At 43.5% G+C, this 13,031-nt stretch overlaps 1 protein-coding gene across 14 annotated transcripts in view; it reads left to right on the forward strand.

Annotated features, from left to right (window-relative positions):
* The window catches only part of foxp1b (forkhead box P1b), a 142,106-nt gene that overhangs the window by 93,386 nt on the left and 35,689 nt on the right, over nucleotides 1–13,031 (forward strand). Inside the window, exon 1 of one of the 14 annotated variants that reach the window (XM_076141418.1) lies at nucleotides 68–491. The exons of 10 other annotated variants lie outside the window; for them this stretch is intronic. In XM_076141418.1, coding sequence (XP_075997533.1) covers nucleotides 321–491 — 171 coding nt within the window. In that variant the 5' untranslated portion in view covers nucleotides 68–320. Of the gene's footprint in view, nucleotides 1–67; nucleotides 492–9,024; nucleotides 9,108–9,653; nucleotides 9,702–12,000; nucleotides 12,072–13,031 lie in introns of those variants that run through there. 3 more of the 14 variants (XM_076141420.1, XM_076141419.1, XM_076141421.1) reach the window with 3 other exon arrangements.

Here is a 13,031-nt window from a genome sequence, read left to right on the forward strand (position 1 = left end):
CCGCCTCGCACGCACACACACACCCAGCCATGGGACATCTACATCACTACATGGTACAGAAGCAGCTTCCGGAACTTGCAAGACATGACAGCTGTGAATTATATAGGCCAAGCCTCTGTGTGGCCAATTTAGATCACACAAGCTCATTCAGTAGCACCAGGATTGTTCCAGTGCAGTAACACGCTTGGTGGAAGGGCTTTTCTTCATCGGTTTGTGAGGTGTACAGCCTGGTTGAAAAGAGGAGAAAGTACGGAAAGTGTGCAAAGAGGGAACAGGAGAGAATAACATAGAAGTGAGAGAGGTCGAGTCGCCCGGCAGGGATGCGAGTGCGACCACGCAGAGGAATCTCCATGAGGAATCTACCAGAATTAGAGGACGAGACAGGCCCCTACCACCGGCAGCAGGAGGTGCTATGGAGCAGCCCAGGAGAGGGGTGGGTGTCCCAGGTGGAGGGATCACAAGCAGGAGCAGGGGTGGGAGAGTTAAAAGAGGTGAGGAGAAGGTGGGACACTTATCTGGGCTGCTTATGTAATCCTGTGAAAAATGGAAAAAGTGTTTATTTTCATATTCTGCTGCTCTTAAACGGGACCATTGCTACATATCTGATGCAATGTTTACATTAATTTGAGCTCACGCTTCCCAGCTGCCTCACAGATGTATATCTTTGTTTGAACAAGGGTTGTTTGTTTCAGTGTGAAATTACAAACGACTTAAGGGCATATTTGGTAATTAATACGGAGGCCCGTTCTCTATGTGTGTATATATAATATTTAATACCCTTACTATCCCATTGGGGGCCCTTTTTAATGAGCTATTGTAGCAGCTAGGTCTAATGTCAGGTTGTGAAAAAGCCTCTTTGTTGTGCAGATGTCTTCGGAATAGCTCCAGAGGATGAAATATGACTGTGATGACCTTTCAGTTGTGTGCATATTTGTCAGGATTCAAATAAGTTGAAAGGATCAAACTAAACAGTTTCCCCAGCCTGGCAGGGGATTGTGCTGCAGAGGTCAACAGAGGGGACCACAACGGCAGATTCCAGCGTACAGCCAGTTGTTGGTACATAGTGAAGTACTAGACCATCTCCTGCAGACAAAGACAAAATTAAAATTCTAATTTATTAATGTATACAGAGAGCTTGGCCAAGCTGTCACTCAGCTATTGAAAAGAGAGTCGGGCCCTTTCCCCCTCCCCTCCCCTGCCTAGTTCCTGTGAAGAGAGCACAGGCTTGCTGTAGTATCTAACTAACACGGTAAATTGCCTGCTCTCTAATGTTGCATGGTGCGTTTTGCTGGGTTGAAACTGTCATTATGAAAAAAGCCACAGGTCCAGACAAGTGTTTATTTATCTCTGAATTACATATTCTGCTAATTAAACACATCCCTGCCAGAAACACACACCCAGTTTAAAGCCAAGTGTTCATACATAAACATCAGTGTGTTATTCTGTGGGAGTACATGTTATATTTGTGTTTTGCTGGAGAGATTTCTGTCGTTCTCTCTGTTTTCTCGTTCCCTGCAACAAACCTTTGCTTAGACAGGTTTTTACAGGAGCCTCCTTTATAGAGAACGTTCCCTATCTCCATCACACAGCCTGGATAATGATTCTCTGTTGAGCTGGACTGGGTCATCAAAAGACATGATCCTACAATTATGAGGCTGTGTAGTAAGCTGACACCCCATAAAAGCACCTGATCTGCAGATGAGGCTCCATTCATCTCAGCAGTCTTCGTATTAGGCACAAGGAGATGTGCAGAGAGACCTCCACTCATTTGGAGATGTGACTCACTTTCCAATTCATTCTTATTCAAGTCAAAAATAATGAAGCACAGTGTATATGAAGGATCTAAAAAAAAAAAAAAACGACCTGTATGGGGTAGTAAAGGCAAAAACGAGTCAAGCTTCAGAATCCTTGATCAGCATTAAATGGCTCTTTGGTTTTATATCTCCAACAGGGCTCCACCCCCCCACCCCCCACCCTTATGCTGCCCACAGCCTCTGGATGAAGATGCCTCTGTTGTGTAGTTGGTGGCCTGGAGGCTTTAATCAGACTAGATACACAAACAGCTGCTGCACTGGCTACAGAGCAGCTAAACATACTTGACTGGTCAAAAGGCAGTAAATTAAATTGACAGAATGACACGTGTAATTAAAAAAAATCCATGCCACTTTTACCTTTTTGCGCTTCATACCTACAGTGGCACAACGAATGGAGTCGGCAACTCCCACCCCACTAATTACCATTATCAGTGAAATGGTAGGGTTTGACTCATTAGTTCCATGTGCATTTAATTAGAGCCAGGCTGAAATTGGATTTAACTTATTACTTTTTCATGGATCACTTTCTTGTCATCACTTCAAATTGGATTGCAGCCCCAGGTAACTAATTATGCCAGCCGCAGGATCACGTGTGGAGAAATAGGTAATTAGGAACAACACTGTCGGACCCTCGCTGATAGTCCACTAGCACCAAGGTGGGGGGAAGGGGAGGGGATGAAGCTCGTTTGTGGCATTGCTGAGGAGCCTGGCTGGTTAACTACACCACATAGCATGGGATCCTAGGTAGGCGTCCACCTCCTAAAGGGGATTATGTGGCATTCAGCTGGGCTGAAGATGTTGTATCAACATGGTGTCTTTGCTATCAGTGTAATGCCCGGATTAAGCTTGTTTCTGATCCAGGCTTGTGGTTTGAGATTGGTCTTCATGTCACTGTTGCAATGTGAGGTATGGCTAGTGGCCAGCTACAGTTCCCTTTGTGGACCCTGTTTGAAGGACATTGTCTGTTATCTGTCTGTAGAGGGTCATCACTGACTTCAGAGAATAGGTTAAGAGGTCAGATGGAGGAGCACAATGGAGGAAAGACTTCTTACAGTTGTAGTTAAGGGAGTTTTCATAACGGAAATTGTCTACTGAGCTGGGAGAAGAGTTGTGAAAAAAGTCTATCATTCTAGTCTGTCATTCTACAGACACAAACATCAAACAAACAAACCAGCTTTAACGGATTTCATAGACACAGCATTAGCCAATCGTCTTATCTATACCTTTACCAGGTGCACCCAAGCCACACTAGTTTCTTTCTTTCTTCCTCTTTCTCTTCTCCCTGTTTTCACACCATAGTGTACAGCCTCACAGAGGGCATCTCCAGGTCAAAAGATAATGTCTTTTCAGTTTACAGGATGAAAGCCTTTTAAGTTCTAGAGTGCCCCTCTAACAGCCCTCCTCCCCATGTTTGCTGTTCACATCTTTCATTTGTGGTCTGCTGGGGGGAAGCGTGATGTGACAGAATCCAGGGGCCAAGCCTCTCTGTCTGACAGGACGGGGAGAAGCCGCCGGCTCTCTTTCTCTCCTTCTCCTACTGTTTTTTGCAGAAGGCCCATGGTATTGTCCTGACACATGTATACCACAGAGCTCCAATCTGTAAGTCATTAGAGCACCAGGCCAAGGCCCGGCCGCTGGAGCTCGGCCAGCGCTGCAGGGCCATCTGAGGCAGCATTTTGAGGTGTTCCTGCAACCGAGTGGGCCAGTGGCCCAACGTGGTAGCCCACTGGCGAGGTGACAGTCAGTACACGACCAGCTCACTGTGACTGGATTGATGTTTCTGGCTAGCTGCAGTGAGATAAAGATTCTATTTTCACAAGTTACATCAGGGGTAAGCCTATTATGCTCAGTTAATATCTTGAAGGGACAATTAGAGAAAGAGGAACTGAACATAGTAAGAGAAAGAGAAGTGGCTTCCCAAAAGAGTCAAAACAACGCCATTGTGTAATTGATTCATGTAATAGTGCTAACGACTACTTTAAGATTGCCAAGAATAATTGGTGTATTTAGGCACTCTGTAGGTTATCAAAAACAGATGTGATTGCAAACTCAGCATGTTTACATTAAAAGTGTGAGCCTACTCATTATGACAGGAAATTATTTTTTTCAATCAACAAGCTATTAAAAAATTATTAAAATCATCATGAATTGACTTAACTCAGAGTAACAGACCAAAATGTTACACAACTCACAGTATAGTGTGAACATAAGAAAGTCTGCCAACGTGCATTATTTCTTTATGCCAGTTTAAGGCAAGTGTACGTTAAGTTAAGCGAGGCATCTTTCATGAGTCCCCTCCTGTTTGTTTTGCTTTCAATCTTTCCATAACTGGGGAATGTGCTGTGGATCATTATTATAGGGATGTATCCTTCAGAATAGCTCCTTTGTCAGCTTGAAATGCAGCTGCTACAGTCAAATCCCATAATTCATCAGTTGTGCGGTTGAGTGACCCACACTTGGAGTTCATCTTTTTGTGTTTGTGAAAGGTCTCAAGGTAATGTCGTAATGAAGTCCCATCTTGACGCACGCTTTGCTGTGAGGTGATACAATCTGTCAGGAATGATCAGCAGAACACAGAGGCCAGTGCTTGCGTGGAACCCCAGGATCAAAACGTCTCCTCCGCCACTTTCTTTTTTCTCTCTCCCCTTGTCATATTGTAAAAATGCATTATGTGAACTGTATAGATTAGAACCAGGTTTGGGATAATCCTGTCGGAATGAAGTCATCCGTCCTCATTCCATGCAGCCAAGCAGACACTGGGGGCTGTTGTGTTAGCAGCCAAGACGATGACTGTCGAATTGACTCCAGTCACAACGCTGCGAGCCACTCTGCCATTTTCAGGACCCCTTTTTTTATTTGAGCCCTGATGTTTCCCTTCAAGCTGCACAGCTTTTCACCTCTCAGCCCTGCTCAGACCTCAGACATCCACCCAGATACACACACACACATACACATACACACACTCCCCACAAGATTTGTTGCATCTTTGAGTCATACTCTGGCTCTATATCTTGATGTCAACCGTGTGTTGTTTGGAGTGATTCACACTTCCTTTGCTGAGGGGTGGAAGGAAGGATGGATGGATGCACAGCCAACCATAGCATTAATAAACACTAAGAGCTATGCAAGGTGCAGTCAAGTCAGCATTAACTCACAATACAGTTTCTTATGGATGTTGTCTCACATTCTTGACAGCTTGGTGATTCTGTTTCCATTTTCACCGTGGCTTTTCACCTTTTGTTTGGAAAAGGGAACAGGAAAATTGTCTCTCTGAGAGCACAGGCTAGAATCGGAGACAGAAGTGCCTTCAGCAGCATGAGATCATAATTCAGAGACGTAAACTATATTTGTGTTGGACACTGTACAGTGAGCCATCAGTACAGAGTAGTACACAGTCCAGTGATCCTGGTCGATGTTTCTGTAATGTCTCTGCTGTTGCAATTTGTCATGCAGAAATTCTCATGAAGCGCAATAAAGCACTCATCCCGTTTCTGTCAGATTCCTCCTGGAACGTTCCAGAGGAGATTTCACTGGAAACAGGACGACTAGCAAATGCCAGTCATTAACACAGATGAAAGGGTTAACAAAACATTCAATCATAGGAGCTAGATGTGCTGTCTGCTGGCTGAGCCTCCTACATTGAAACTTTTCCTTAAAAAAGTGATGACCAGTGCCACCCACAGACAAATTCCAGCAGTCTCTTACACCAGAACTCGTGTTGTTGTAGCAGATTCTTGCAATCGTATGTGACAGTAGACATGTAAAAACAGATGTTTTCTCCAAACCTTTGTTGCTTCAGTTTCACAGGATGTGAAGGAGGCAAGGCTGTATTTTTACATCCACAGCCCACAAAGTATCATTGTTATTGCACAGTGAAACACTGTGTACTAATATAGTTTCTGATTCAAATCAAAAATGAATCAATCACCATACAAGCAAGAAATTCCCCCACCTCCCTAAATCGATCTTGCACAAACCCAAAGTGTTCGCGTTTTGAGTAAGTGTAAAACCACAATAGAAGGTACACGCTGAAACACAAGCGCCCGTTACACACTTGCTGGCATATCACCTCAGGAAATATTTTGCAAATACACAGTTCACATGTGCTGACTAAACAATGTGTTCGTGAATGCTGAAATTAAAAGTAAATAACCAAACCCATGCATAATAGACCAGGAGGAACATGTTGAATCAGGCGTGACTTACCGTAACTCCACTTCGCTCTGGGTCATAACCCCATTCACTGTAAATATGACTTATTCCGTGCATCACAGGCACTATTGTTAGAGGGCGAGGTCGTGTCATGTAATATCACTACAAATACGCTCTAATCGAAAGGATTTTCCAGAAGATGCTGCCAACAATAAAGCCTCAAAGTACAATATGAAAATAATCTTTGGGCTTTTAGAGAAATAGCACAAGCAAATGGAGCTTAAGATTAAAAAGGTCGACCAAAGCCCTGCCTGTCTGCAACCATGTGTTTGAGTAAGCAATTTATTTACATTAATTTGATTGATGTACAATTGATTTTATATTTCAAAATGATATATATCTAAAATAAACCAAAAAAACGTACATATGGCAAATAGAGCAGCTGTTATTTGTGTCGGCTCCACACCTGCCCTGCTTACACCCTCCATCGGTAAACAATGATTTACCTTACACACACAGGAAAACAGGCTGTGTGTTTTCTCATGACAACGGTCCAGGTCACCGGAGCCTTTCAAGAAAAAGCAACGGGTATATTTTTGTATTTTCCTCTGCCCCCCTCCCTGCTTTTTCCTCTTTTCTCTTCCTGTGGCGGCGGTAAGATATTGGCTGGCACGCCGAGGTAGCTTATTCACCGGCTGTGTTAGTGTTTTGGGGAGGCTTTGTAATTGGAGCCGAGTCGTTATCTTCAGCCGGAGCAGAGCGGAGCACGGGCCCGACCAGACATTAACTCATACTTTCACTCTAACTCAAGCAGGAAATGGGAGTATTTTATAATGTCATCCACTCTGTCATGAACACAATCGCTCAGCACTCTCTGTAAACTATCACAGGGGACGCCTGTTCAGGGCCCGGGGATATTGATGTTTCTCCGTGCACGGGTAAAGAAAAAAAAAATCTATATAGCGTGTGTATCGCATCGACACATATGTGTAATTATTTTACATGGTGCAGGCACAGAGGCAATGGATTAGAGAGACAGTGTGTGAGAGTAGAAGCTTGAACTGTGTGTCTGCTAAATTTATCATGAGGCCTTTGGGAGCGTTGAAATGAGAACAGTGGCCTATTACTGCTAAGAAGGTGTTTTATTGAGAATACGCCGACATGCCACCCCAGGGAGAGTGCCGGGGGAGAAGAGTGTGGCCACAGCCTAAACCACTTTGTGCATGTGTGTGCGTGTTTGTGTGTGTGTGTGTGTGTGTGTGTGTGTATCTGTGTGTGCGCACGTCACGGCCTTTTTGTGCGAGCCGTCTCGAGTGTGTCAGATAGAAAATAAAGAGGCTTTTCTTCTACTTAATTATTCACTATGATATGTATTGGAATTGTCACTTTTGACACTTGAGGTGTCCCAGTCAATAATTTATATAGGTCAGGCCAGCTTAGCAAAGCCTGTTGTTAGTTATTAGCAGATGAGAGCAGTGGCTTGTTATGCAGTCTGTGTTTATTTTACCAGTGTGTTTGCGGACTGGAAGGCATCCCATGAACATTCCTTCATCCCCAGCCAAGGGTTTATAGCGTCTGATACGTGCTGTGTTGCCGATCTCCCTGTTTGTGTTTATTGTGGCGATAATTAACAAAGTGGGAGTGTTAATTCTCACTTATGCCGGATCAGATCCTTCCTTTCATTAACAGGAAAGATCTGGAGGTCTCACAAGCATTTATACGTAGTAGAAGGAAGTGTATACGGCGCTGTAGAGCGCACATTTTAAACTTGTTCAGTGAGGAAAAAGACTGAAAAACGGGGTTTGACAGGAGCCAGCCTGTCATCCTGCCCCCCTCCCTCTCACCCTCTCTCTCTCTCTCTCTCTCTCTCTCTCTCTCTCTCTCTCTCTCTCTCTCTCTCTCTCTCTCTCTCTCTCTCTCTCTCTCTCTCTCTCTCTCTCTCCCTCTCTCTCCCTCTCCCTCCCGGTGAGTTCAGTAGGCTCTCCAGTAGGTGGCAGGGTCCTGTTTTTCTCTCCCCTCTTTGCTCTTTGCTGAGTGCACATGGGTGTTAAAGAGTGTGATGATATCATGACAGCTAATTGCTCTCGTTGGGATAGAGTTGGATGGATTGCCTGGTAGCTGGTGTAATGTTGGCTATTAATGTAAGTGGTTTTAGCTTGTCTCAGACAAAATTGTAGGATAAGTGTTTAAAACTGTTAAAAGTGAATGTTGCTGTGTTTGATACCATCATCAATTACGCTGAAACTTTTGCTCATATAGTGTAAATAATTATGTTGGCCGACGTAATTGTACACAAGCAGAATTACACACATCCATAATTTTGCTCTAAAATTAAATAGTCACGTGTGGTTTTGTCTCAGCTTGGGAAACAAAGGAGGAAAGGGTCCAGATAACTGCAAAGTATTTGAACTGTTTGCGCAGTTGTTGTTTTCAGCATGTGAAATGAGTTGTGTCTTTGTTCTGGCCCCGGTAAACAGTTCCATTTAGCAGAACAATAAAGGGGCTGATAGCGGGGCCAGTTTTCTCTCTTTCTTTCCGCTGGATAGCTGTGTTTACTTATCTGTTGTTTAATTAAAGGGCCTCTTTTCTTTAGGCTCCCATTGTTTCAATAGCACGGCCGGAGTCCCAGCAGGGGTCAAAGGGTTAACAGCCGTCAACTGTGTCTTTTTTTTTTTTTTTAAGGGGCCCCCGCACAAAGGCACGGGTTCACCTGCAGCCCAGCCTGCGGCTCCCCTATTGTGTGGCCCCATTTGAATTGATTATGTTTAGAGGGCTGGTTGTGATTGGTGGAGAAGGGCGTGGTTGATTGGATAGTTTTGTATCTTGTCAGCCAGGGAGCAACCTTGCGCGTGCAATCTGTCTGTATCCCGAGGAAGGCTGGAGTCTCCACAGCAGCGCTTGTTCTCCGCCTGCCTGCCTGCCAGCCTGTGTGCCTCTGCTCGCTCTCTCTCTCTCTCTCTCTCTCTCTCTCTCTCTCTGGCTCACTCTCTCCCCCCCCCTCGCTCTCTCTCACTCACTCTCTCTCTCCCTCTCTCTCTCTCTCTCTCTCTTTCCCTTGCCGCTCAGCTCTCCGCTCTGCTTCACTCCACACCGCGCGGCCCGGCACTCTGTTTACCCTGCCAGCTAAATGGAGTTTGTCAGGTTTGTCAATATGATTGATTTCTGTGATTTTGCCTGCTTTCTTGTTTAAAAAAAACTTGACAATTTAATTTGACCAGGGAGAAAGAGAAAACGGGGCTTATTGTCTGTCTATTGTTCATGTTCTATCATTGTAATTGGTTAATTTTGTCATGCAGTTTGTATGAGAGGAGAAGTGATCCGGGTTTACTTTGCTGTTGAGACACTGACAGTGTGTGAGCTCCTGATAGCAGAGACACAGAAAGCCAGTGTCATGTCTGCTAGATTTACTGTAGCACAATACAATACATTGTGTTGTATTGTGTTGTGTTGTATCTGTTTATCTGGGTGTTGTGTTGTTAATGATACTTAGACTTTTTCAAGAGTTTTTTAGAATGTAATTCAGCCTTTCAGTTAACTTTTGTGATTTATTTACAGTATTGCTAAGTGTAGTAGTATTGAATTATTGACCAAGCCTGTACAATAAGCCTCTGACTGCCATTTTACTCTGTTTGTTTAGTTTTGTTTACTTTGCTGATAGTGAGCTAACCAGTTAAGCAGGAACCAGCAGTGTTTGTTGTATGAATTATGGAATGCTCCAGAGAAAACAGGAGCCAGGTTTGTCGTCGCTTTTACATTATTTTCTCACTGAACTAGTACATTTGTTACTTTGATGTAGGGAATATTTCCAACATGAGGCATTTTACATTACGCAGAAGGACCTTTGTGTAACGTTACAGGTAGTGTTTTGCTGTTTGTGTGTTTTTGTGTCTTGGCTTTAATAAGTTCTGGTCAGACTTTGCTTTCTCTCGGGCTATGGTCTGGACTAATCCTGGCTCTCCTCACTATGTCATAGTAAATTAAGACAGAGGGAGGCACAGCTTTATATTTGACACCGTCACCACAAAACCACATTGGAGAGACGCTGTCACTCCAAATGTCAGCGCTCATATCTCCCTGAAAAAGTTAGTGTGTGTGTGAATGCCTGTGCATCCCTTTTGTGCGTTTGTGTGTTTGTTTTTCTGAGTGCATTTTATTGAGAAAGTTTTGCACCCATTGGTAATTTTCTTTCATTCTTTCTGCTGTCAAGTTACTTGGCAGCCTTGAGGTTTTACAGAGAATATGGCTATTGACTTTCTGGTGTTTAATGTCCTTAAGCCTCGTGAATGCAATGATTTAAAGTAGAGCACTGAAAGGACCAACGTGTTTTTCACTTTTTCTGAGTTTTGTTTTTATTTTGTCTGTTAGCACTCACCTGAAACTTTTTCTGGTTGCAATGTTTCAGCACCTTGCGTCAGAGCTAGGACAGTGGGTGAGTGTGACAGTGAAAGAAAGGGGAGATTGAGCCAGTGGAGGGAAGATCAGAAGGTTGAGGAGGAGGAGAGCAAAGCCCAAACAGGGCAGTGTGCACCGTAATGCCGTGCAGCTGTGCAGAGCCTCGCAGTTTGGGAGAGCTGGAGTGCGAGCTGATTGGGTTGACAGTTTGTAATCAAAGTTGATTTATTGTTCATTAGTAGTGCATTAGCCCTTTCAGGCAGGGGCGTTATTTGTGCAGTGGCCTGTCAAGGCGAGGGGCTGCCAGCACCTGTCATTTCTAAACCATGACATAGGCAACCAGATATTAGCCGTGTACCCAGAGAGGGGGGCACCGGGGGTAGCCGCCAGAGCCACAAGCTCACGGTATCCTTTCCGAGATATCTTTTACAGGGATGCTCCATGCTTTGTGCTGGAGCAGGCTGGCAAGACAGAGGAGAAAAAGGAGGAATAGTTTAGCAGTGATATAGTGAGCCACCAGCTGCTCGCTGCTGTTACTCATTGGCTCTCCAGACTAAAACATGTTTTTACTTGAAAAAAGGCTTTCGTTCTTTTTTTAAGGATCATTACTGTTCCAAGTGTACGCGTCTCTGTTTCAGATAGGAAGATTAACTCTACACTTGAGATGCCATGTGTTTCAAAGGGCTGAGATGGTAGGATAATGATGTGATTACACGGTGTGGAGTGTTTTATGGCACATGGGCTTTTTGCTATTCGTCTCCGTCATGACCTGTATATTATTAAAACAATAGGGAACCTGATAGTATTGACATGTTGCGCCTCAAAAATAAAAGCGAATCACTGGTGGTTTATGTGGAATTAAACCACAGCAGTGTGTCTCAATTAATCAGTGTGTGTAACGATATAAACTTTCTGCTGACTCTGAATATTTTTATATGTTTTAATTAATTGGCTTTGTAGTTTATATGAGTCACATAAGGCAACAACATTAATATTGTGAAGAAGTAACACAATTTGTGAGCCTGTTGTCTGCCGTCATGGAAACAAGGATTAGCTTTGCGTTGCTGGTGTGCAGAGAATAGAATCAATCTGCATGAGGATGTGTCAGCCATTGTTTTTAACTACAGTTTCATTTGAAAGGGATTTTAGAGGCTGTGATCTTAATTAAATCTCAACTGACTCGAATAATGTATCTGAAGACGTGCAGTGTTGCGTAACCGCGTCGAGCTGGTAAACCGTAGATCATGCGACACAGCGACAGTGATGATAACATGTTTTCGGGAAAGGTTAAAGCCAGTGAGTGGCGTTGTTCAGGACGGGAGATGTTGTCTTGAATTTTGTATTTTGAAAAATTGAGGTCATCATTGATGTAAAACATGGAGGTGTGGCTTGAAAAGAAAAAAAACCCACAGGACATGTCATCAGGGTTTCCCAAAAATACAAATGTAAAGAACTTCCATGGTCAATAGCATGTTTTATTAATATAAGACCATTTCAATTCATTCCTGTGTGTGTGTGTGTGTGTGTGTGTGTGTGTGTGTGTGTGTGTGTGTGTGCGTGTGCGTGTGTGCGTGTGTGTGTGTGCGTGTGTGTGTGTGTTGGCGGGGGGGGGCATCCCCTCTGCTCTCCCTCTCAGCAGTGGTCACCTGCAGTGGTGGCTGACTCCAGTGTGGGAAATGGCATCCAGCTCACAGCTCAGCTGTTATTGTTGGGGTGAGAGCCTTGCTCACTTTGCCGTGTAGTCTGTTTGTTTAAACCCAATTCTGGGCTCGGCTCCGATGAAAACCTGTTTGTTTGTAGTTGAAAAGTTAATTAAAATGCAATCTCAACTTTTGTTATTACACTTGCTGGAAATAATTTCATTCCAAACCTCCTGACCCCTACATCTCATACACAATATATATATATACGCCACATGAGAGAGAAAAAAGGTGACTGATTATCCTGAGTTATGTTTTTAAGTGCAAGTGTTTTCTTTGTATTATATTTAATTATATTTATTATTATATTTATCATTATTACTATTATTATTGTTAATGTTATTATTATTATTACTTTTATTATTATTATTATTATTATTATTATTATTATCTATTTTTCCATGCAAAAGAAATGATTGTTCTCCACCTCAGAGATTTCAATCAACCTGAATGGGAGATGTGATATTAGTCTTTCCAGTCTTTTCGACACCTAATTATGTTCTCATATCACATCAAGTCCAAAAGCTCCCGTGAAATCCTCATTGCGGCGACATTTTCATGAGATCGCAGTCGGGGCGTGAAGTTGTTTCCTCCTGCCACTGTAGGCCAGGTTAAAGCAGCAGCAGCAGCATCAAATGGACCGGACTGCCTGATTTCTCCAGGGCTTGTTATTTCTTTTTTTTACATTACATTTGATGCCACTACAAAACAAGATGACCCCAGGGAGCACAAATGAAAATTTGATAATTCTCACCTTTTTTTTTTCTCCTTCACCCCCCTCCTCTCCTCTCCTCTCCTTTAGCCCAAGCTGCACCTTCATGGTCAGTGAAACATCTGTGTGTGTCTTAGTGACATTCACCTCCTTTCCCCTCATTTCTACTCCCCTTAATTGCATCAGTGTGGGGAAATCATAGTGCCAGGCTTGTTCACCCTCACTCCTTTTCACCAGGCTTTGACCTCTGACCTGTGATTG

This window comes from Genypterus blacodes, unplaced genomic scaffold (genome assembly GCF_046128005.1).
Source record: "Genypterus blacodes isolate CSIRO-AG114 ecotype Tasmania unplaced genomic scaffold, CSIRO-AGI_Gbla_v1 ptg000017l_1, whole genome shotgun sequence".
Taxonomy (NCBI): domain Eukaryota; kingdom Metazoa; phylum Chordata; class Actinopteri; order Ophidiiformes; family Ophidiidae; genus Genypterus; species Genypterus blacodes.